The sequence below is a fragment of the Nesoenas mayeri genome (genome assembly GCF_963082525.1).
Source record: "Nesoenas mayeri genome assembly, chromosome: 2".
In the NCBI taxonomy this organism is placed as follows: Eukaryota; Metazoa; Chordata; class Aves; order Columbiformes; family Columbidae; genus Nesoenas; species Nesoenas mayeri.
In genome coordinates, this window is record NC_137543.1 from 34,543,218 (window position 1) to 34,567,508 (window position 24,291).

Genomic DNA, 24,291 nt, shown 5'->3' on the forward strand with positions numbered 1-24,291 from the left:
GCCCATGGATCCAGCCTGTACATATCCCACTGTAGAGCCTTCCTACCCTCAAGCCAATTAGCACTCCCACTCAATTTAGTGTCATATGTGAACTTACTCAGGGTGCGCTCAATCCCCTCATCCAGATCAGTGATAAAGAGATTAAGCAGATCTGACCTCAGCACTGAGCCCTGGGGAACATGATTTGTGACCGGCCGCCAACTGGATTTCACTCAATTCACCACAGCTCTTTGGGCCTGGCCATGCAACCGGTTCTTTACACGTCAGACAGTATGGCCATCCAAGCTGTGAGCAGCCAGAATGCTGTAGGAAACAGTGTCAAAGGCTTTTCCACAGTCCAGGTGAACAACATCCACAGGCTTTTTATCATCCATTGAGTGGGTCACCTTGTCATGGAAGGAGATCACATTCGTCAAACAGGACCTGCTTTTCATAAACTCATGCTGTCTGGGCCTGATCACCTGGTTGTCCTGAATGTGCCACATGATGGCACACAGGATGATCTACTCCATAACCTACCCCAACACAAAGGTCAGACTGACAGGCCTGTAGTTCACTGGATCCTCCTTCTGGCCCTTCTTGTAGATGGGCGTCACATTTGCCAACATCCAGTAAACTGGTACCTCCCTGGTTAGCCAGGACTGCGGATAAATGGTGGAAAGTGGCTTTGGCACCTCCCTCAGTACCCTCAGTGGCCTTGGATGGATCCCATCTGGCCCCATGGGCTTGCGTGTGTCTGCAGGTCAGTAACCATTTTCCCTTGGTTTATGGGGGCTTCATTCTGCTTCCCGTCCCTGTCTTCTAGCTCAGGGGGCTGGGTACCTGGAGCACAACTGGTCTTACTGGTAAAGACTGAGGCAAAGAGGCATTTAGTACCTCAGCCTTTCCTCATCCTTTGTCACTATGTTTCCCCCCTCCTTACTTCTCCAAGAATCAAAAACTATCATTTCATGGCTGCTGTGCCTCAGATGGTCTCCAACCATCACATCACCCACAGGTTCTCTGTGAACGGGTCCATTGTGGCACTTTCCCTAGTCGGCTCACTGACCAGCTGCTCCAGGACCCTCCTAGGCTGTTTCCTCTCTGCTGTGTTGTATTTCCAGCAGACATCTGGTAAGTTGAAGTCCCCCACAAGAACAAGGGCGTGCGATTGTGAAGCTTCTCCCAGCTGCTTATAGAATATTTCAGCTGCCTCTTCATCCTGTAGCAGACTCCCACCAGGATATCTGCCTGATTCTTACCCATAAATACTCAACCGTATTGTCACTGCCATTAAGCTCTAGACAATATACTCTGTAATATACAGGGCTATGCCACTGCCTGTCCCTTCTGAAGATCTTAAAGCCATCCATAGCAGCACTCTCGTTGTGCCAGTCATCCCACTGTGTTTCTGTGATGGCAACTAGGCCGTAGTTTTCCCCCAGTTCCTCCTGTTGCCCCTGCTGCGTGCATTGGTGTAGGTGCACTTCAGCTGAGCTATTGATCCCTCCACCTTTTTGGAATGAGAAGCTTTATTTCCTACATGACCATTCTCAGGCACTTTCATGGTTTCTAACACATCAGTCACCATGGCTGCCACATGGATCTCCATCCCCTGCCTCCACCAAGACGGCAGACGTGGCTAGCACACCATCCTTCACACATTGGCATGATGTCCTCAGGCTTTTCTCTAGTGAGCCTGGTTGTAATAACCAACATCATAATGGCCATTTCAGAAAAATGTATGATCAACAGTCCTTGGCATGTCTACCCTCTAAGTCTTCTTTGAAGTCCCTGCTTTCTAGAGTACTGATCCACACCATCTTATAAACATTTACTACATATCCCACCTTTTAGCAAGTCGGAAACCTTACATTTTAGTATATTGATCTAACATGATCCAACTTTTTTCCTGTGTTTATATTCAGTACTAAATTTCATTCAGTGGATCAGCTGAAGAAAGTCACTGAGCACTGGTGACCCCTCCTACTGCACCCTTATTGCATCACTTTTATGTTTTTTATTAGCAATGAATTCATATACTTGTCAGTCATTGATGTAAATGCATTATGCCCATTAACATTTGAAAGTTGAAAGAGTAGTATGTCTGCTATTCCTGAATAAGCTTCCCTGAATAAGCTTTTAATGCTTTATGTAGAAAGGAATCAAAGCACTGGAAGACTTCACCACTCATATTTTTACTTTCTGACCTTTTTGCCCCTTCAGACTTCACTATGATTGATTAACAGACCTCTTCCCTTCCCCTCAGCGGTGTGGATAAAGCTGCCCTCGTAGGGCCATCCACATTGTTCTCAGCATCCTGATCGGATCAGTGCAGGGCAACACAAAGTGCCCTCCCGGGCCAGCTGACCAAGCTCTCTCTATCTCACGTTTCACTTCTTTGCATGTCTCATGGCGCAAATGGGAAGATTTCTGGTCAGAAGCTGTAGCTGTGGCCATGATAGTACGTTTTCAGAGGATGCGGAGATGATAGGTAGCAAGGTAGGAGAGTGTGCATCCTCAGCTCTTCTCAGCTGCTGGGAGGAGATTCGTTAGGCCAGAATGAAGTGTGTTTTTTAAGTTTGTTCTTACTTTCAATCTTTTAATTGCTGTGTTTAAAATGATAGGTTAAGCTTTTTTACTCAGGATAATGCCATTTAATGCCTGTATGTTTATATTCCTCCAAGTAGGAACAGAATGTAGCCCAATGTACACTCATTACTTCAATTTAAGTTAATTTCGTTACTTCAATTTAAGTTAATTTCGATGGTGAGAATCACACTGTGAGCTTTCTTGGGCCTTCTTCCTCTGTGGACATTTAGGTTAATTAATTCCTAGGAAGTCTTAGGCCTGAGATGATTTTGTTAGTAGCATTTTTATTAGCATTGTATTACCAGTATAAATATATGATAAAATTAAATGAGTGAGGTACTTCATTTTCTTATTTGCTTAGTCTCTAGCCTGGCAAGTGATGTGATTTTTTTTTTTGACATGGGTTTCTTATGTAGAAAGAAAATGATACTGTAGTCAGATATGCAGCATTGTTTATGTTCTTTTACTGTAATGGGTATTTGGACAGCATTCTCAGTAACCACTCCACATGCTTGTAAAGATTAGTGAGTAATACAGTTCATGGGAAATTTTATGAGCTGGAGTAGATAAGAGTTTGAGATGTTTGTCTTCTGGATGTCTGCTTTAACCTCTAAATACACAGTGCACATCACAGCTTCATTATGTTTTCTCTTTTATTCTTATTGTACTTGATTTTATGTCACGAAAAGGAACATTTTCTTTTTCCTTGTATTTATCTTTTCCTCCCCCAGCCCCCATTTCCATTTCAGCATTGTCCACTTGACATTTTTCAATGCTTTAAACTCTGGAGGCTGTATTCTTGTTATGTTCTTATGTTATTTATGCTGGTTTTGCAGTCAAGAATAAGTGGAAGTTGTGTTGACCATTTTCATTACTTAGTTATTTGGTTGATAGATAAAAATACTTCTTCAGATGCACATAACATTTTGTTCTGTGCTCTCTTCTTGTTTTGATTGTTGTTTTTTGCTTGTTTTTTCTACCTTATTCTCCAGTGTACAGTACTTCGAAAGGTTCATCTCGTGATCCTTTCTCCCTAGGTTTTTTCCTTTTACTTCTTAGACTTTTTTCTTTTCCCCCCCTCTCATATCTCTTGCACTAGCTGTTATTTGTTTTAAAAAAATGTATTAGGGCTGGTTTGGAGACCCTTCTGGCACTTTGGAAAGTGCTTCTTCAAGACTTTTAGGCTTTAGACTGAAGGAGAGAGAGAGAGAGAGAAATAAAACTGGAAGCAGAGATCTGGACTTACTGTGTATGGAAGCATCTCTCTATAACTAGTGCTACAGACTGGCTCAATATGTGTGCTCTATTACTTGTTACCCTGATTCGTGACTGTTAAAGTGTTTAACTTACTGTCTGTAGCTTTTTGTTGGTTTCTTCTAATTACTATTGATGAGCAACTGCTTTTTACTTGTTGATGTACGTATTTACTGAAAATGGTAAATAAAGTAGTGGTACAGCAGAGAGTAAATATTGAAATGTTTATTTCAGTCCAGTGTCTGTATTGAGCAACTTGAAATTCAGAGATACAGTGATGTGGCAATATGATGGTCTTCTTGTCATCACAAATTCTCCTGGGAAGCTTCCACATTAGATAATGTTATGTTAAACCCAATCCCCCTCCCTTTTGTTTTTCACTCAGGAATGTTTCGATACTGTGATCATGAAAACATGAGGCAACTTTTTGATTAAGTTAGTCAAAGGAACTCAAAGGAACTGCAGAGTCTCTGGCTCAGGAAAAGAAGAAAAGAAAAAAAAAAGAAAAGGGAATCATCATTAACTTCATGAAGTATTCACAGACTTAGCACAAAGTTTAAAAGAAAGTATAAAGACATGGAAGTAAAAAAGGATAAAACTCAACACGAAGTTACTGTATACTAAAGGTAGATTGTGTCTGACTAATGTGTTAACCTTGCATGTTATGTGTTAACTCATTTTTTAGGTAAAGAGAGTAAGTTATATATTTGTGGGATGCAGTTAAGCATTTTATAGCATTAAATAAAGGTACTGTTTTCATTAAACTGAAGGAAATAAGGATTTGTATAAGAAATGCAAGGTAGGAAAGGAGAAGAAAAATAATCAGCAGTATTAAAAGTCAAACTTGGAGGAAGTGCAGTTCTTCCAGTTTTAGAGTCAACCTTTTTAATTATTTTTGTTAAAGGTGTTTGCACAAAAAGTAGGAAAATGTCCATGGGATGCAGAAGGCATTGTCACTGTGCAGGAAGATCAAGATATGCAGGAAGAGTTGAATGATCATGAGGACTGGCACATGGGCACCAGTAATACAATTTCTGTTGGCACCTGAGGGTTTATTCAGTTGGAAATCACAGAACAGGAGTCTTATCTAATATTAATTATTTGCAAGATAAACTAAGAAAACTGATGCGATTGAACCAAAGGAGAGGCAAATGTGATTTTTAAGATGTGTTGAGCAAGATGTTTCTGGTAAAGAGATATAAATATCACTGTTATACAGAACACTATTAGCGTTTCATATGCTATATTGTCTGCCATTCTTGACTCTTATGTTCATGCACAGGAGCAAGTATAGGGGGAGGAGCTGTGAAGGATGATCAGGATAGTCTGTAGCCTTTTATACTTCTAAAATACTTTGACTTGTTCATTTGCAAAACAGAGGCTGAGAGGGAGTGGGAAAGTTCTCCTTGGAGCTAAACATAACAAAAGACTAAATGAACTACATAAGTTAAAGGATAGTATTGACACAAAACAAAATGTGAGAGTATAGCCAACTTCAACATCAGGAGATTCTTAAGTATCAGCTCAGCTTCTAGATCACTCTCTCAGCAGAAGCACTGGAAGCATGTAATCTAGACCCTAACAGATAAAAGAGGACTGTGTTGTGCAGTTACCCACAACTCAGTGATCTTGACTGTTTAATGCAGGATTTGCTTATGTTCCTACATTTGAAATAGAGAAGATTTGGGTTTTCTGTGTCCTAAAATGGGAAGCATCTTTGTTATGTCTTCCCATTAATTTTTTTAAATTAACAATTTATTTTGAATCTCTTTCTATTAATATGTTTCTATCATATGGTTATTCTTTAAATTATCTATGTAGTTGATTAAGCATTCTATTGTTTTGGGGGTTTCTACAACTAGGTCAAAATGGGTTTAGTAAACTGATCAGAGCAAATATTATATAAAGAAAGAAGTACTGAATCATCCAGAATTAATTAAACTAAGTTTAAAGTTCTAAAAGTTCAGTTTATAGTTTAAAACCATCTTTTGAATGAAGGATAATCTGAGACAAGCATACATGACTTTTTTTGTTCTTTTTAAATGTCATCTGTGTAGCTCAGGGGAGGCCAACATTAGAAAAGTGAAAACAGTAACAGGCTGTATAAATAAATCAGCTGAATAGAAATTTCGGGAAAATTATCTTTCCATCTAATAACGGATGTGTTTGGCTAAAAGTGATCTATTGTATCTTGTCTTGCTTGCTTTACATTAAAAATGGTTTTGGAGGATGTGGAGGTAATCTAGAAGAGGACAGCCAGCCTAATTCAGGGATAATGGACTGTAGTTCTCAAAAGGAGTACTTGGAAAGAGAGCCTCCTTGTTCCCTGGGGGTGTTTGGACCTGCTGAAAGAAACAGACGGTGGACTGTATGAGTGCAAAAATGGCTATACTGGATGTTTCCTTCTTCAAAATGTAGAACTCACATGTGTATGAAATGCACGTGGCTAATGGACTGCGTAGTAAAATAGGGCATGGCCAGGGAACAGCTGCACTAAGCAACTTGCTCCCCTAGAGAAATTTCAAATGTTATGGAGAAAAAGCCATTCACAGCGAATGCAGTTTCCTCCTCCCTAGTGGGGTCTGTGTCTCTCTGTCCCTCCGCTGGCGAAGCATTTCCCTGGTTAAGCAGCATCAGCGGGGCTGCCCGCCCGCGCGGGTTGGTGTGGAGGAGCCAGAGCGAAAACGTGCCAAGAATGGCCCTTTCAGCATGGAGTTGGCATCTGAAGAATGACATTCCCGTGCCGTGTTAGATCTCGTCTTTTAGTGGCCCTCATCCTGCCCAAACTGATCCCTGTTTCTCTTCGCTTTGCCATATGAAATTGGAACAGAATAATAGTTCCTATGACACTTCTCTAGTGGGGAATTGGGTTTATTTGTTCTTTTTTACATAGGTGAAGAATACATTTGCCATTAGAGTTTAGACAAAACCTCACTGGGGTTTTTAGCAGTGAAAAGGAGGCTAAATCTAAATAAACTTCCTGGTTTCCTTGAGCTGCAACTTGCACTTGTTTTTAAACCCCTTCTAAGAATAAAGTAACAATATTTATCAGAAACATTTATGCCATTGAGGAATCCAGAGAAATGCAGGAAATGCAGTTTGAACACATAATGTATGTACTATTACTTTATTTGTCTTTATGTGTGTGGATTTGATGGCCAAAAAGGAAGAGGCCCCAAGGGCTCCTTACTACGCAATTAATATTTTGGCTAGCAAAACAGCAGATTGTTTCAGTATGCTTACATGTTATGACATCATATTCCAGTAAAATTATAATGAACAGAATTTTTGTTTGTCTCTGTGGCAAACCAAAATGAGTTTTCTAATTGTCAACAGACCTTGGTGATTTATTTAATTATAGTGGCGCCCGCTCACACCAACTTAGTTAAGGTCTGTCAGCATTTCTGTTATGAACCCCTGTTTTTAGGGGTTTATAACTAGTTGTAAATATTTGCTCATTGCTGAAACTTGGCATTCAAGGTCACAGTCACAGAGCAAATATCCCTGTTCAGGTTGACTATTCTAGAGTGATACCAATGGCATTAGCTAAAAAAGTAGATTTCTGATGCGCTGAAACTCAGAGAGAATAAAGAGAACCTGTTTTCTAGACCTCTTATTTGACAGATTTTCTTAAGAATCTCAAATGTTCAGAAGAACCAGATGAAAATGAACTTATTTCAATTGGTTATATGTGACCATTTGTTAAAGTGTTATCGTTTATCACATCTATTTTTCTTCTAATTGAATGTGTCATTTCACATGTCCTTCTGTTGTCTTCTAATCTTGTAATTTTCTGTAGTTTGGCTGTGTCTGTCATCTTATGTTCTGAGGAGTGTGCCAGTATCACCTGGGAACCTTTATTAAACAAGAATTTTCCCCGAAGGAAAATCCAAACCTTTGTAGCTGCCATGTAGAATGCAGGGAGATGCATATTCTTTAAATGCAGGTAGCTTAAAACTTTCAGAAACCTAACGAGTCCATACGTGAAGTGTTGCTGTTGGAAATTCTGACTGTCTCAGTCCTGTGACTGAATAGAGCAACAGAGGGCTTGGGAGTGCGGGACTGATGTTCAGGTGTTCTTGTGATGGAAAGTGCTGTGCTGCCATGTCATAACAACCAGCAAATTCCACGTGAATATTCTGAAGAGTGTTGATGTTTTCGGTCCTTTTTAGTAACTCAAATGTAATGTATTGAGAAGGTTTGTTAACGATCAGTGACAGATATGATATCTTCGCATGGGATTGTTCCTTACATGAGTGTGCATCTTCAGGATGCAGAATCATTCCTTATTAAAACTCAGTTTAATTGTTGCACTGTACTTTTGGATTGTAATATCATCATTAGTTTTAAGGCTTTTGTTAATATGGTCTCTGTCCTCACCACTGAATAGAGCATGATGTTTTGTTTCTATTTGACACGCTCTATGTTGTAGAGAAGCCAGTATCCTCACAGATTTAGTCCATTTTCTGAGGGTTTCAGGTGCTCATTTGCACTTTCCTGGCAATGTTCATATTATCAATGCTCTGTTACAATAACTCTGCTTGAGGCCAAGCAGAACAAGAAAAGTTTAATCAAAACCATTTTAAAAGCCTAATCATTCTGCCAGTGCCAAAGAGCTGCGTGAGGCTCTTGAGCCACAGGCTGAATATCATTTTTCCATATTATCACATTAATAGCTCCCTAAACACTCTTTAAAAGAAAAGGTGGGGAGAGGGGAGAGAAAAAGAGAGAGTTTGTTGTGGGATCTGAGTTTATAAAGTGGATTAAGGTTCATGTGCTTTCCTCCTTTGCATGTAATGGAAAGGTAGGTCTAGTAACTCAACAAGAATCGGGAACTTCTGATGGATGTTGTATTTTCCCTAAATATAGGTAGTTGCTAACAGCACTACCACATTTCTTTTTATTTAAATAGTACTGTGAAGTCATGAGGTGGAATGTGCAATCCAGGTGCCTACTGGTTTTGCATGACAGAGCTTATCCTGTGCTAAGCTGCAGCTAGCAGGCAGGCAACAGATGCAGGGGTTTCCAGGCTCTAGTTCTAGGTCTTCCGAGAACAACTTCTGGGATGGTAGAAGGATTCCTGAGAACTCTGTGAGGAACCTGAGGGTGCCTGTTTCTGCGGGGAGAGGACAGATACAGGAGGCTGTGGCTTCTAGCAAGCTCTAGCAGTTGCTAGCAGTCAGCTACCCCTCATCAAAAGCTGCATTCAGCTTTTCTTCCATCTGTCTCCTCATTAGAGAGGGTCAAGCACCCTTTCAGGAGGTACTAGGGAGAGGCCCACGTAACTGTAGGTCCTAGAGCATCGCTCCCAGAGACAGGCGGCAGATGCAGCAGTTTGCACAGCAATTCATGCAGAAGGGAGCCAGAAGCTTTGCTGAGGGCGGTGTGTGCTCAGCAGTGGTGATGCACCCCATGGCACAGCTCTAAGAACCATATGGAGCAACTCTGCCTGGTACATCAGAGACCTTGAGTCAGGTCTAGCTCCAGAGGGAAGGTGCAGGTCTCCAGGCCATCAGCCGTGGGTCATGCTGGAAGCTGGGGCGGGGAGGCAGTGGCCTTGTCTGCAGTAGACATGCGCTGTCAGATGATCCAAGTATTACCCAGCAAAACGATGCAAGTAGATGTCTGTAAACTGTGCTGACATCACTCGTGCTGACAAGTAGGAGATAATTGGGTCTTCTCCAAGATCATGTAGGTACAAGAGCCTGCATCCCCACCTATAGCAAAGAAGGAGCAGGGAGAGTCAGTGCTTATTGGGCTGGGACATGGGGAGTCCTGTGATGGTGAGGATTGGAAGCTTGTAACTTTTGGCACCAGGAGGAAGGCTTCTGCTCCATCTGCAGATCTGCAACTACAGTTTCAGTGCCTTGGCATCAGATGAGGGCCTGGGAGCTCTTGAAGCATCAAATCCAGCTGAGTCTGAGCCCTGCAGCACTACCAGAAGAAAGCAGCAAGTGACAATAGTGGGCAACTTCCTACTGCAGGGGATGGAGACCACCATCTGTGAACCTGACCTGTGCAAGGAGGTTTGCTCCTCACCAAGAGCTTGAATTGGGACATTCTGGATAGACTGCCAAGGGTTGTCTGTTTTTTAGACTTACCTACTACTGCTTATCATTGTGGACACCGATGATACTGTAAGGGGACACATGGAGCATAACAAGCGTGACTATGTGATTACAGAGATTTGATTTTTGCAACTGTAGCACCCTCTTTGAGGGTCAGTGCTTGGAAGAGATAGGATCCACCTGACCAAGTGGGGCAAGCATCTTGATCAAAAGATGGGCCAATCTGGTCAAGAGAGCTTTAAAGTGATGGAGAGTGGAGCTGACTTATAACCAAGTGAGGAAGTGATGAACCAAGTTAGTAAGCAAAGATTTAAGGGTGATGTTGACAAGAGAGGCCCTAAAGCCAACAAAGGAGCTGAAGGAGTTTCACCCTGAGTGTATCCACACAACTTAGGAAGAGCCTACAGGACAGATTGATGGGGGAAGTCCTTACACGCATTCTGAGAAATCAGTGCGCTTGGGTTCCTATTGGATGTTGGCATTATTAGGAAGGACAGGCCAGAGTGGCAAGGGCAGTGTGTTGTCCTTTATGTGAGAGAGTAGTGGGAATGTATGGAGCTCTGCCTGGGGATGAGTGATGAGACAGCTCATAGTTTATAGGTCAGGACTGGAGGACATACCAGTGTGGGTGATAATAGTGGTGGGTGTCTCCTACAGACTGAATGATCAAGAAGTAGTAGATGAGGTATTTTCTTTTTCAGGTAACTGGAAGAAGGTTCATGGTGACAGGCCCTGGTCCTCATGGAGGACTATAACCATCCCAGTATGTGTTGAAGGGACATCACAGCAGGGCACAAGCTATCCAGGAGGTTTCTGGAGTGCATCAATGACAACTTTCTGACATAGGTGACTGAGGAATCAATGAGATGGGGCATTCCTTCCAGAGCTCACACTTTGAAACAAAGAAGAGCTGGTCAGAGATGTGAAGGTTGAGTTCAGTGCAGTAACTGTGACATAGTGACAAGAGCTTGGGAGGAGAGAACAAGGCAAATATCACAGATCACAAACTGGACTTCAGGATAGCAGGCTTGGGTCTCTTCAGAGACCTGCTTGGAAGAATCCCAGAGGTATAGTCCTGAAGAGAGGAGGAATCCAGGAAAGCTTGTCAAGGTTCACCTCCTCCAAGCTGAAGGACATTTTAACCATCCATCCTGACAAGCAAGTAGTCAAGCGAAGGCAGCAGGAGGCCTGCATGGATGAACAAGGAACTTCTGACTAAACTGAAACATGGTTTTTGACCCAAGTGAGGTGACCCAGGATGAACATAGAGACACTGTACTTGTGTGCAGCTATGAGGTTAGGAAAACTGAAGTCCATCCGGAGTTGAATCTGGAAAATGATGTGAAGGGCAACAAGGTGGGTTTCTACAGCAGCAAAAGAAAGACTAGGAATCTACTCTTGAGTGGGGCAAGGGACCTGATGACAAAGGACAAGGAAAAAATGGAGTTACTCAAAATTCCTTCATCTGTATTGCTTGATAAAACTGTCCTTCAGGACAGACATCAGTGGGAAAGTCTGGACCAGGTAAGACTTAACCTTGATGGAGGAGGATCAGGTTGGGGGGACATATAAACAGAGGGGACAGGTCCATGAGGCCTGATGGGATGCACCCGTGAGTACTGAGGGAGTTGAATGATGACATAGTGGTGCCACTTTCAATTATCTTTGAAAGGTTGCTGTGTTTGGGGAGGTTTCCGAGGTCTGGAAGAGAGCAAATTTTACTCCTGTTTTCCTGAAGGACAAGAAGGGTCTGGGAAGATAAGTAGTCAGCCAGCCTCGTTTCAAGCCATGAGAAGACAATGGGGGAAATAATCTTGAAAACCGTTTCTGAGCATAGTGAGAATGGCAGGTGACTGAAAGTAGTGAGCATGGATTTAAAAAGGTAAGATTGTGCCTGACCAATCTGACAGCCTGATACAGTGAGATAGCTTGGTGGATGGGAGGGAGGAGTGGATACTGTTTATCTTGACTTTATCAAGGCTTTTGACACTGTCTCTTATGACGTCCCGATTGACAAACTGGTGAAACATGGCCTAGTTAAATGGACCATGAGGCCGTCTGAAAACTGGCTGAACTGCCATGCTCAAAGGATTGTGATCAGTGGCACAAAGTCCATCTGGAGGCCAGTCACTAGTGGTGTACATCAGTGGTCAATACTGAGGCCAGTACTGTTTACTATCTTCATTCATGATCAGGGTGATGTGGCAGGGTGTACCTTCAGCAAGTTTGCAAATTATACAAACCTGGAGGAGTGGCTGATGCACCAGAGGGTTCTTGTGCTGTCTAGAGGGATCCTGACAGGCAGGAGAAATGGGCAGATGGTAATTTCATGAAGTTCAACAAAGGGAAATGCAAATCCCTGGACCTGGGTGGGAATAACCCTATACGTCACTACACAATGGAGGCCAACTTTGCCAAAAAGGACCGGGGTGTCCTGGTGAACACTAAGTTAAACATGAGCTAGTAATGTGCCCTTGTAACAAAGATGGCCAGCAGCATCCTGGGCTGCATTTAGAAGAGTGTTGTCAGCAGGCTGACAAGAGGTCATCCTTCCCCTCTACTCAGCCCTGGTGAGGGGCTACATCTGGAGTGCTGGCTCTTGTTTTGGGCTCTTCAGTACAACAGAGACAGGGACATACCAGGGCAAATTCAGTAAAGGGCCACTAAGGTGATTAAGAGACTGGAGCATTCTCTCCTCTGAGGAGAGTGAGAGAGCTGGGACTAGTTAGCCAGGAGAAGAGAAGGCTCAGGGGGATCTTACCAGTATGTATAAAATATGTGAAGGGGGTAAGTAAAGAAGGTAGAGCCAGGCTCTTTTTACTGGTGTCCAGTGAAAAAGAGGCACAAACTGAAATACAAGAAATTTCATTTAATCATAAGACTTTTCTACTGTGATGGTGGTCAAACACCAGAGCAGATTGCCAGGCAGATTTTTGAATTAACCACCCATGGAGATAGTCAGACCCCAATGGGAAGTGGCTCTGAGCAGTCTGCTCTACTTGACCTGCACTGGGCAGGGGGTTGGACTAGTGGATCTCTGGAGGTCACTTCCCACTCCAGCTACCCTGTGTTTCTGTGATCAACTAAGGAAGGACATTCAGAGGAATCACATTAGCAGTGCAGAGGACCAGGGACAGACAGCTAAGAGCCAGCTGTGGAACAAGTGAAGTTGATGGTGACAGAACTGATGAAGCTTTTCATTATTTTTCTCTTGGCTTTAAGTGAGTGTAATATTTTGCACTTTGGAAATATAGTTTGATCCATGTTTGGTGTCAAAGGCCTGTTCATGATTCTTAGGTTTGAACTCTTTCAAAGTGTTATTTACATCTATTGCCTGCATATTCCCTAAGTTTATTTTTAATATTCCATAAAACAATATTGCAAACCAAATAAAACTAATAAAGGAAAAAGTTGATATAGGAAGCATTTTATGTGGACTCATTAAGTGAAGGAAAAGTGTGCAATCCTGCTTTTCACTTGAAAATTTACCATTCTTTTTTGAGGTAAGTCTCAGTTTGTAGCCACTGCACTTTTTAATTGTAGATTTTGCCACTTTGTTAGTGTCTTGGTGTTGTTTTTGTAGCTTTTACAAGCAGAGGGAAGCAGAAGGCAAGTGCTGTATGTCAGAAGCAGTGAAGGACACAACGCAGCGGGACAGAACGTTCTTGAACTATCTGTTTCGTTGGTTTGACAGCTGCTTTATTAATGAATGGCACCACACTATTTGAGTTCCATTATGCATGTAGGAGCTTTCCAATGTTCTTCCAGAGAGAGGGATCGAACACTGGAACAAGTTACCCAGAGATGCTGGGAAATCTTCATCCTTGGAGGTATCCAAGGACAATGCCTGAACAACACAGTGTAACTTCAGAGCTTGACCCTGCTTTGGGTGCTGTGTTGGACCAGGTAACCTCCAGGAGCCTCTCCAACCTGAGTGATTCTATAATTTTATGAAAATATTACATAAGCAAAACATTTCCAGGCCTTAATAATTCCCCATAACTGTGTTAAACTGTAAACAGAAAAGCAAAGTAAATACCCACTTTTTGCATGTCGTAAAGGCAACTTAGCTCACCCCTCCAAGGCCCTATAGCCAGAGGCTTCTTGGAGCCAGTATTATGGTTTTGCTCTTTCCATATAAACGTATTTTTAGAATGAGACACAAAGATCAGGGACACTGAGACTTTTTTGGGGTTGAAGTGCAAAACTTTTTATTTTGTTTTATAGTTGAAACAAATCAGTTACAATTATTAATGAAAAGTCAGGAAGTCTTCATACAAAAAAAAAATATCTCCGTCCATGTCAAGAGATTAAAATGGAGAGAGCATGCCTTAATAAGAATTCTTTAAGAGGAAGAAGGAATAATGTAGTACTTTGCTGTGCTTTTGAGTGATGCTAGTTTTGCTGCGACTGACCTAGCTTTTGGTCATGCTTTTGGAAACCTGGGCTTTTTTACATTGCTGTAAAATGTGTACAAGTTATTTGTCATAAATGAGAAACTATTTCTGATAGTTACATATTTTTCCAAGGACTACATCCCCAGTGTGTTAGAAAAGCCTTTGTTCGAGGGAAGAGCACAGGCAGACTAGGTCACAGAGCAAAGAGTACGAGGCACAATTCCCTCACCTATGTAGAATTCTAATTAGAAGGTTTTTTGGAAATGTTCTCTTGAAAGATGATAATTTTAACAGTGACTAGAAGCAACTGTCTTTGCTGAATTGCTTTTTCTGAGTCTGAAGGGAGAGGGCAGGGAAATACTTCTCTTCTGTAGAAATTGCTGATGTGGACAAGCTGTTTGGTTTGTAGTTGTCACAGTGCTGTGACAGGACCTCCCAAACCCAAGAAGGGCGTTATTGTCTCTTCCTTCATTTGCTGGTAGCGAGAGACAGGTTTCAAGGTAGGGAGTATGGCTTGGGTTAGCTATTTCTATTACTGAAAATAGAGATGTGGAGTTGATGATAGGAATAAAGATACGGCTTTCTTTGAGGAGTAATGACTGTGCTGGTTCATAGGAAAACATACAACTTTTTGCTTTACCTTTCTTCCAGTGCCTTTCAGACATAATCAGAAAAACAAACCCTGCCATTATATTTGGAATTTTTTATGTAGAGAAGTAAAAAAAAAAAAAAAGGAAAACAATGGGGTGGTGATTGCTGCTCTTCTTTTAGTGCCTGGAAAATGTTTGGCTATTTCAGTTTTGGAGGAGAACTTCTCTCTACCCCCTGCTATGCTTTGGAAGCTAAATCCTTATCTTCTACAGCAATCTCAATACTTGAGCTTTAAAAAGAGGCTGGAAGTACATTGCCCAGTTCATTCAGTCTCTGCCATCTGACTTTTTGTTGTCCCCAAGAGCTGAGCTATGCTGGCAGGTCTCAGATGGGAGACCTCACAATTCTTCCTCCTCCGTGCCACTTTCCTGCGGGGCAAGAGTTATGTCCCAGGCGTGGCTTCCACTGGAGCTCTGGGTTCTCCTTAGCTTTAATCTTCTCAAGACTCAAACCAAAGAGAGTGCGGAGCTGGGCTGTTGGCCTGAAGTACCGTAGAGCTCATTGAAGGGCTGTTTTGCATGTAGGAGCTGCTGTCAGAGTTACCGATGGTCTTGCTGAGGAACAGTCGCGTGTTAGAGTGTTAGTTCTTACTCCATGAGAAAAGATAATGTTGTATCCCTCACTACTGCTCTGTATTACATAAAATTGATGGTTAAAATTCGTAACTTGTTTTCTTTTCATGATTTGTTTCCAGGTATCACTGCCCAGTGCCTAAAATTTTCTATGTCCAGTTAACTGTTGGCAACAGTGAGTTTTTTGGTGAAGGGAAGACTCGTCAAGCTGCTAGACATAATGCTGCAATGAAGGCCCTTCAAGCTCTCCAGAATGAGCCTATTCCAGAAAAATTACCTCAGGTTTGTGTTTCAGAAAACTGTTTCTAATCTTTACGTTAAGATAACCAAATAAAACTATTTAATTGCCAGTTTTTCAATGTTTAATTTTTAGGGCTTTTTTAAAATATTCGTCTCAGTAATTACAGAAGCAATACTAACAAATCGTTAGTGTTACTACTTTATTATAGCACACCTGACAGGCAACTAGACTTAATAACAAAAAGTAGGCATTTTAAAGATGGGATTGTCAACAGCGATGAAGTAAAACATAAATTATTTGAGATTATGCAAAACGTGGATAAAATGTCTGTTTAATCAGTGGCTTCATGGGGAATGAATTATTAATCTTGAATGTGTGTTGTGCCATGAATGTGATCTTTACTTTTTAAACAACTTGTCCCCAGTGTACCTGAGAACCTGATGGTGCTCACTGACAGCTACTGATCACCTGTCTGATGCTTTTAGGCTTTTAGCCACCTAGTACCTTTTTAAATGTCTATCTTTCTCACTGCTGTGTTTATAAGTGGTGTATATTGCAACTTGAAAACATTGTGTCATGTTTTAAAAAGTATTTAACAGAAAAAGTATTCTCAAAATAATCTTTGCAAATTGAAAGGACAAATATAATAAAATTGCCCAGTTAAATAAGCCAAAATAAATGCAGGAGGAAACAATCTTTTTAATTGGCTCACTCTTTCTGATGATGCCTGTTGAACTTCTGTGCACAGTACAAAACATTGCTAATAGTACCTTCAGTGTCTTGTGTGGTAGTTTTGAGCGGCTTTTTAAGAATGGAAATAATTTTCTGTCTTAAAAAAACCCTTTGTTCTTTCTGCCTCACCCTATGTCTACATCCTCCTTTTGATCCAAAGAGAATTTGACTCACCCTTTTGTTTTGCTATATTATTTTGCTAGAACAGGAAATTCTCTTCAGAATCATTTACTGTAATTAATATTGATTTTTTTTTAACGGGAAAACTATTAAAAAAGAATATGGAAAGTCTTAGGAGGAATCCCTGTTTCCTTTCTCATTGTCAATTCTCTTCTTTTCTCTTGTGGTTTCCAGACAAGTGTATTGGTTGATAATGAATCCTTAGCACAAACCTGAGTGGGAATTTCATATTATTGAAACATATTTCTAGCTCAGCATATTCTTAAATTTTGAAAATTATATGTTTAATATTATATTTTATTTTATTAAAAGAATATTTTAATTCAAGTTATACATCAATTAGAATGCAAATGGAACCACTGAGTGCATATGATAAGTAGTAGATGGAAGTAAATAATATTTAAGTAACATGGATATGTACCTCGTTTATATACTGAGTTTTCATAGCCCATTTTCATATATAATTTACCTAGCAAAAGTAATGAAATCTTTAATTAACTTTTTTTGTCTCATTTGGTCTATTTAGTGTCTGTTTACAGCAGTGTCTGTTAGGGTGTGCAGGTTTTTAGAAGACATAGGCGTGGCAAATTGGGTTTCCTAAATTCTTGTAGCGTGCTGTCTCATGTGCTAATGAAGTAAGTTCATTATTCTCCTCACCACCATAAGTTATATATGTAAGCTGAATCAAATCCACAGTTAGCTATGAGAAAAAGAGGGAAAACTTACCAGGAGACAATACCATAGATAAGCTGGGATGTTCACATAGAACTTCCAAGACCTGCAGGAGCACTGTGAGTTTCTGGTGCAGCAGCTGAGGACCACTTGGGATACTGTAGGATCTCAATAACAGATATCTGAGAGGAGGAGACTAAATCGAGTCCTCAGTCAGGAAAACCTCTGTGGCTTGATCATGTTGAGGTTAAAGGGACCTGATTCTGGGCTAGTCATGAAGAAACATTTCTGTCACCTGGAGCTGCCACTATGCCTAGGTCATGATGGAGTACGAAGAGCTGAGTGTGTGGAGCTGAGTGTAGCTCTGCAGAGAACTAGCGGTTGGTTGAAGTAGAGTTTAAGGGCTTGGTGGTGCCAAGGTTCAGGTTCCTCCCTGCTTCTGGTCATGTGGAGTACATGCAGGGCTGCTACGCGGTGGTGGGATGTGCCCTCACCACAGGACATGGTCCAGCTCAGCAAAACCCTGCTTTCTTCAGCAGAACTGTCTTGCTTGGGTCTGCCGTGGGATGTGATTGATTCACCATTGCTCAGACGTCAGCGTGGATCAGAGCCAGTATGCATTAGAGTCTGGCTGGCCTCAATTATGTGACTGATTGAGCTTCTTTCTCCCCCCGTCACGGCCACTGCGCTTCCCATGGGAGCAGAGCGGGGAGTGAGGACAGACCTGCTGGTACTGGTCTATCCCTGCATGCCATTAGTAACTCGGTGAAATTCACTGGAATGCGATCCATGGAGTATAGCACACTAAATATAAAGCTTTGCCTTTTGCCCTTCATAACCATGTTTGCTTAATGCCAGCTTCCGTATTTTCTTCTTTCATTTCAAGATACCTTTTTTTTCTTTTTTTAAACTTAGTTAAGGATACTTTTCTTTAATCCATATTAAACCACTGAAGAAGAATATTGCCATCTGAATACTTCATTGCACAAATACGTAGAAGAGCATAAGGTGAGCAGAAACAAGGAGCAATCAGCAAACAGGGCAGGGTTGCAGGTGCCTGTGAACCTGCTTTCATAAAAGAGCTATTGTGTGTCTGCCAAAGCAGCTCTGCTGTCTCATACATGTGAGGCTAACAAAGGCCTTACAATTAAAGTGTCAGTTGTGGAATGAGGATCAAATTTAAATCCAACATACTTGAGACACTCCTAAGCATAATTTATCTTCCTTGGGGAAGTCATACGTCTAAGTCTTGAAACTTTATTGCTCACTACTAAGGTCTAAGCCTTAAAGTCTCTGATCTTCCCTAGTCTCCACTTGCATTTAGGCTCTCTACTGTGTTCAGTGAAAAGTAGGCAAGAAGTGAAATTGTAAGGGCAGAAGGGACAATCAGGGATTTTCTGGGCCGATGTGTTTGTATTAGTAATGAAGTTTTAAACAGTAATTTCTACATTCGACTCCACATATCTGATTAAGCTGATTATAGCTAGAAAACCTAAAAATTCAGTAATTCATCCTTGTGGCTTTTTTTGTCAGCTTTTCAGATTATCATTGTCATCTATAAAACACAAACTTAATTGAATACAATACTGAGTAAGACTCTCACTGTTTTTTACAGAATAGTAGTACCCCACTCTTTATGTTTGATATTCTTTATATCCCCAAAATATATGTTTACTTTTAAATATTGTCTCTTTATATAATTCAGCTTTCTCAGTGAACCTAATCAATGCTTTGTATTGGCTAGACATCCTGCATAATGTCATTATAACCAGCCTTGTTACTGCTTTGCACTGCACCCTTTATTTTCAGCAGATTCTGTGAACTGTAAATGTTTGTTTTGTATTGAGCTCCAGTTCAACATTGTGGATGTAAACTGCTTTTTCAGACTCAAAATTTTCCAGCCATTTAATGAGATAAAATGTGCTCCAAGTCTGCAGGCTGTAGCTGACTACTGCATTTTTGGTCCTGTGTTATCTTAAACATTAATATATTACGAAACGGTTGATAAAAGATTGAGAAATTTCATTGTTAATGTGAGGAACCTAATGCTTTTTTAATACTATTTTATAGCTTCGGTATCTGGACTTTTTAGCTGTGCTGGTGGCTGAAGATTTAGATCAGACTTTGTTATGTAAGATGGGAACTCTACAGGAATCCACCTAATTCAGCCCGAGTTTCTTTGATGTTTACCTCCGCTAATAAAAAATTAGGAGCCTGGCCGAGGTTACATGGTTGTTGAGAGATCCCAGTTTGAAACACTCAGGGCTTAGCAGTTTGAAAGTATCTGAAAGTGGAGCCTCTGAGAACGAAGGAAGATGTGGCCAGGGGGACAAACACCAGAAGGCAGCAGTTGCAGAAGGCGATAACTCTTTGACATTTCCCCATGCTGGTGGTTGCCCGAGAAAAATAAGACTTACCCAAAGTGCAAAGCAAAGCTGAATTTTAGGCAGGATAATGTTTGCGTGTGCCTTTTGTCGTTTTATGTCTTAGCCTCTCTGTTATGTTCCTATGGATAAATAAATAATGTTCTGTGTTGAGCAAGCTGTTCTCTGTCACTACCTTTTCACACTGGTCATAACTCTCAGAGGGAAGTTGATGGAGGGGCCATTAACCAGCTGGACCTGCTGAGGACACCTGTAACCTGATGACCCAGTCAAGTGTGGGGGTGATTCACTGCATTTCTTCTGAGACAAGTACAGTCCTCTGTGCTTTCCAAGAAGCAGAGAAGACTTCTTCCTTGCTTGGAAGGGGTACCCGCAGAGAGACTGAGAAACAGGTCAAAGGATCTGTTTCGTCCTCATGTTCAACAAAGGAAGTGTGTAATTCAGGTTATTATTTAGCCATGTCATTAGTAAGATTAAAATCCATAGAAGTTATTTTGCCATCTCTCATTAATTCGTAAATGAATGTGTATGTGTTCCTTTATTATAAAGCATAAGTGCGTTATATATGGCTTCACAGTCGGCAGGTGTCCGATAATGGAGTGTTGCAATGGATAAACAAACACTGATTTATAGTATGACAGGAGAAATCAGAAGTTTTTGTTAAATGAGCAGAGGAGCGTATTATATTTTTTTATCTTCTAAGAATTGTAATATGATTATGTATTCTTCATTTTCAGAATGGAGAAACAGGAAAAGAATCAGAAGAAGATAAAGATGCAAACAAGTCTGAGATCAGTGTAGTGTTTGAAATTGCTTTGAAGCGCAATATACCCGTCAGTTTTGAGGTACGTGTTACATATTCATCTGTTTGCTAAGAAAGTATTAAAAAATGTGCCACTAAAACGGAACACAGGTAATAATATTCAGCCATTATGAAGATTACATTTAAATTCATGCAAATTATAAATTAAAAAGTAGGTAGTGTATCACAATCTAAGACACTGAGTTTTTACTATTAAATTAGATGCTCTTTCAGAAGGATTAGAGACCTGATATTTGTTTGCAAACAAGTGGATGGCAGAGAGACATTTCAGGCATCTTCTGTATAGTGCTGTGAGATGAGAATCAGTAGCCACACTCAATCTGATTTGAAATGATATTCGAAACAGTCAGCCCAAGTCTTTGCTTTAACTGGAGGCATTCATACACCAAAAAGGCTCCCGTTGACACACTTGGCATCCACCATGCTGGTTTCAGAAAATCATGAGTATCTTATTATTTTCCGTACTGTTTGACTCCTTATCTATCTCTACTTAAACCTTCATGATTGTTTTTCTCATTTCATAACATTTTATCTATGAACCTGCTTCTGACACCTTTGTTTACCTTAAGTAATAAAGAGTTTTTGGAATAGCTCCAATGCTATCAATGAACTTACTATGGAAGAATGAGTGTTAGGAACATTTTTCCTATGAGAAAATTCTTGCACAAAGCAGTTGTAAAAATGTAACATCGTTGTGGTAGGAACCACCAGACTTTAAAGCTGGGGGGTTTGGTTTTTGTGTTTTTGTTGTTGTTGTTTTGTTTGTTTGTTTTAATTTTTTAAATGCAGAATATGCTAATTTAAGTGGCTCTTTGAAGTTTTATTTTAATGCTTTTAGTTTTACATTTAAACTGAGTTTATAGGAAGGACATGGGTAGTACCTGTACTGATGATGGTTATTTTCTCCAGTGCTTTTTCCTTATGAAGTATAGGCACATCTTTGCATGCCAAAAGAATAAATCGTGCTGTGGCATGCCTTACAGCGTGCTGTATGCATTTTGCTGGAATGTTTGGCCCGTATCCACGAATTGGCCAACGTAAAATGAACTATTCGGACCTTCTTAGAAATCTGAGAAATCTCTCAGAAGGTAGATAAGAGGGCCAAGGACAAATAATATTGGTTTTGACTAATGAATTCATCAGTATAACAAGCACGTGTGTGATTTATATATATGCTGTATGTACTATGGACTAATTAGAACGTTAAGAGAATGTAAAATCTCGAAGGTAGAACTGGGGTGTCCGGGAGTGTTGGTGTATCAATTTGCAACTGCATAGAAAGAACATGACTCTTATACAAGATCACACATAATGGAAACACATGCCTGTGATTCCACAAGGAAGCTCTTAATTAACGTTTGGGTTTTCACACATAATTTTCTACCTTAAGTATTTAAAAGTATTTGGAAACGTTCCATACAAATCAACGCACTAAAATACAAGGAGATGAATGGTCACGGGTCACAGAATAACTTGGAGGTTGGAAAGAAAAGAGGAATAGTGCTTTGAGTGTGTTCTTAACTTCATTCCTGTGTTTCAGCTTATTTAAGGGAGAGCATTTGGTAAGGAGTGAATGAAGGCAGAGATACAGAGAGTATAGGAAAAGTCTAATATGTCACTTGCCAAAGAATGTTAACAACATTGGAAAAAGACAGTTTCTTGTGCTCCTGACAGGTTTTGTGTTATTTCCTGCCTTTAAATCTAAGTAAAGGTGACATTCTTAATAGAGTTTTGACTGAGCTTGGTACTGGCTTATATTTCAATAAAACTGCTAAGCAATTATGGGTAATCCCCAGGATCTGATGTTTCTAATAGGATGTTATTTACAAATGGTTTTGTGTTATTCCAGGCAGGCATCAAAGCTTTTGCTAGGCTTTTTAATTTTTTTTTTGTGCAATAGCTATAAAATGATCTGCCTTTTCTTCATCTGACGAAGCTTTAGCCAATGTTCCAACAGTGCTGTGTTATGCAACTAAGTAATGGTGATAAAGATATGTAAAGTTTTATGTAAACTTGTCCTCAGAATTACACAAGGGGTGGAAAATAGCTTGCAGAACTCCATGGGTTTCTTCTGTCTATCCTGTTTTGTGTAATATGGCTAGCTTTAATTGCCTAGGAGCTTTAGGATGATTTTTAAGGGATTTCTGTCTGTGAAATCGTTAACTAAAATAAGAGCATTGAATTCCAACAAAGAACAAGCTTTACTCCATACTTCTCACTGGTGCATTCTTAGGTAACCTTTATTCATCAACTTTTAAGTCAAAATGCAGCTCCTATAAGGCATTTGTGGGACTCTCAACACACAAAACTAATTGCTGCAGGAATTGTTAGAATAGCTATAAAATGATCATTTTGGTTTTCATTCCCTCATTGACAATAGGCTAAAATTTTGTGCTTTTTTTTTTGTTGTTCTCTCGCTTATTTCTGACTTGCCAGTAAGGAGTTGACTGAGCCTAGAAGATGTAACTGAGGTCAACAGCTTCAGGTATTAGAACATGTTGAGGTGTTTCAGACTGTCATTTTACTGTCAATATTTTTCTTTGGATTGGAGTATTCTTTCTTTAGAACAGCAAATGCAATAATGTACTTTTTTTGTTCTCAGTATCCAGAGCGAGGGAATAGTTTGCCTGAACAGGCAAATTATCTGCCTCTCCATCCCCTTTGAGTGTTCTGCTGGGAAAAGGAGTTATACAAGTTTCTTGTGTCCAGTCTTATCACAGTGAGCCAGAGGTTCTGTATTTTGAAGCAGGAACAGACCAAATTACCGACTCTGGAAGCCTGAGCAAGTTCTCAGCAGGAAGTTTCACACCCGTTTGGCTCCTGCTCTCCTGGGGATTAAAGTTTTCAGATTGGATGGTTGAAAAAATCAGTAGCTCTCACTCAGGTTTTGCATGATGGTCACCATTCCTCACCCCAGTTTTAATAAAACACCCAGAACTCTTTGACTTTTAAAACTGGGAAAATCTGTTATGTCTTCCCACACAAGCATATGGAAATATATTGGTATTTTAAAACTTAAAAATAATCATTGGTGTGAGTGACATATTTTTGTTGACCTGCTTTTTGTCTCCTCTTTTATTTTTTTTAATGTACATTTAATCTGGTTGTAATCTTTTGAATTTTCTACCTGGAGTCTCATTAATAATTGAAGCAGTGTTCCTCTTTCGTTGTAATCGTACTGCTGGTTTTCATTTGTCAGCATGATTCATTAAGTTGAGCCAAATTCATTCTTGATGTAACTTGACCTTAGATGTGTTTTGGCCCCATGTGTTTTCTCTTGCTGGAGTTATTCTTTAAATCAGTGGAACAGAAAAAGAAAAGTGTAATGAACTGTCGCCCTTAATCAAATTCTCAGCTTTAAATTAGCCATGATTTGGTCCACAGGTCGTATCTTTCAACCAAGGAAATAGTTTAATGTACTAATGCATACAGTGTTCTTGGATAGCAAAGGCTGAATTTCTTCTTAGTGTTTTCTGACCCTAGGCTTATAGCACAATTGTTTGAAATCATGTGGAGTAAAAAGATCTAAAATACGAGGTTAACCAAAAATGTTGCTAGGTAAATATTGGTTTTTTGCTAAATTACCAAATTTGGATGCTTAGCATGATCCAGGTCATATTGGAATCCTGTGGGGTTCATTCCATTGACAACAGGCTTTTTTTCATTTGCACACTAACAAAAAAATAGTTTTGAATCTTTACCAGGCAATTATTTACCTTGCGTCACATACTTAAAGGTTTAAAAGA

General features: G+C 40.3%; 1 protein-coding gene across 1 annotated transcript in view; it reads left to right on the forward strand.

The window, feature by feature from the left end:
• Window positions 1–24,291, forward strand: part of STAU2 (staufen double-stranded RNA binding protein 2) — a gene marked incomplete at its 3' end in the record, with an annotated part of 173,483 nt that overhangs the window by 40,030 nt on the left and 109,162 nt on the right. Inside the window, exons 6-7 of the mRNA XM_080339785.1 lie at window positions 15,636–15,795; window positions 20,460–20,567. Of these exons, the coding sequence (XP_080195911.1) occupies window positions 15,636–15,795; window positions 20,460–20,567 (268 nt within the window). The remainder of the gene's footprint in view (window positions 1–15,635; window positions 15,796–20,459; window positions 20,568–24,291) is intronic.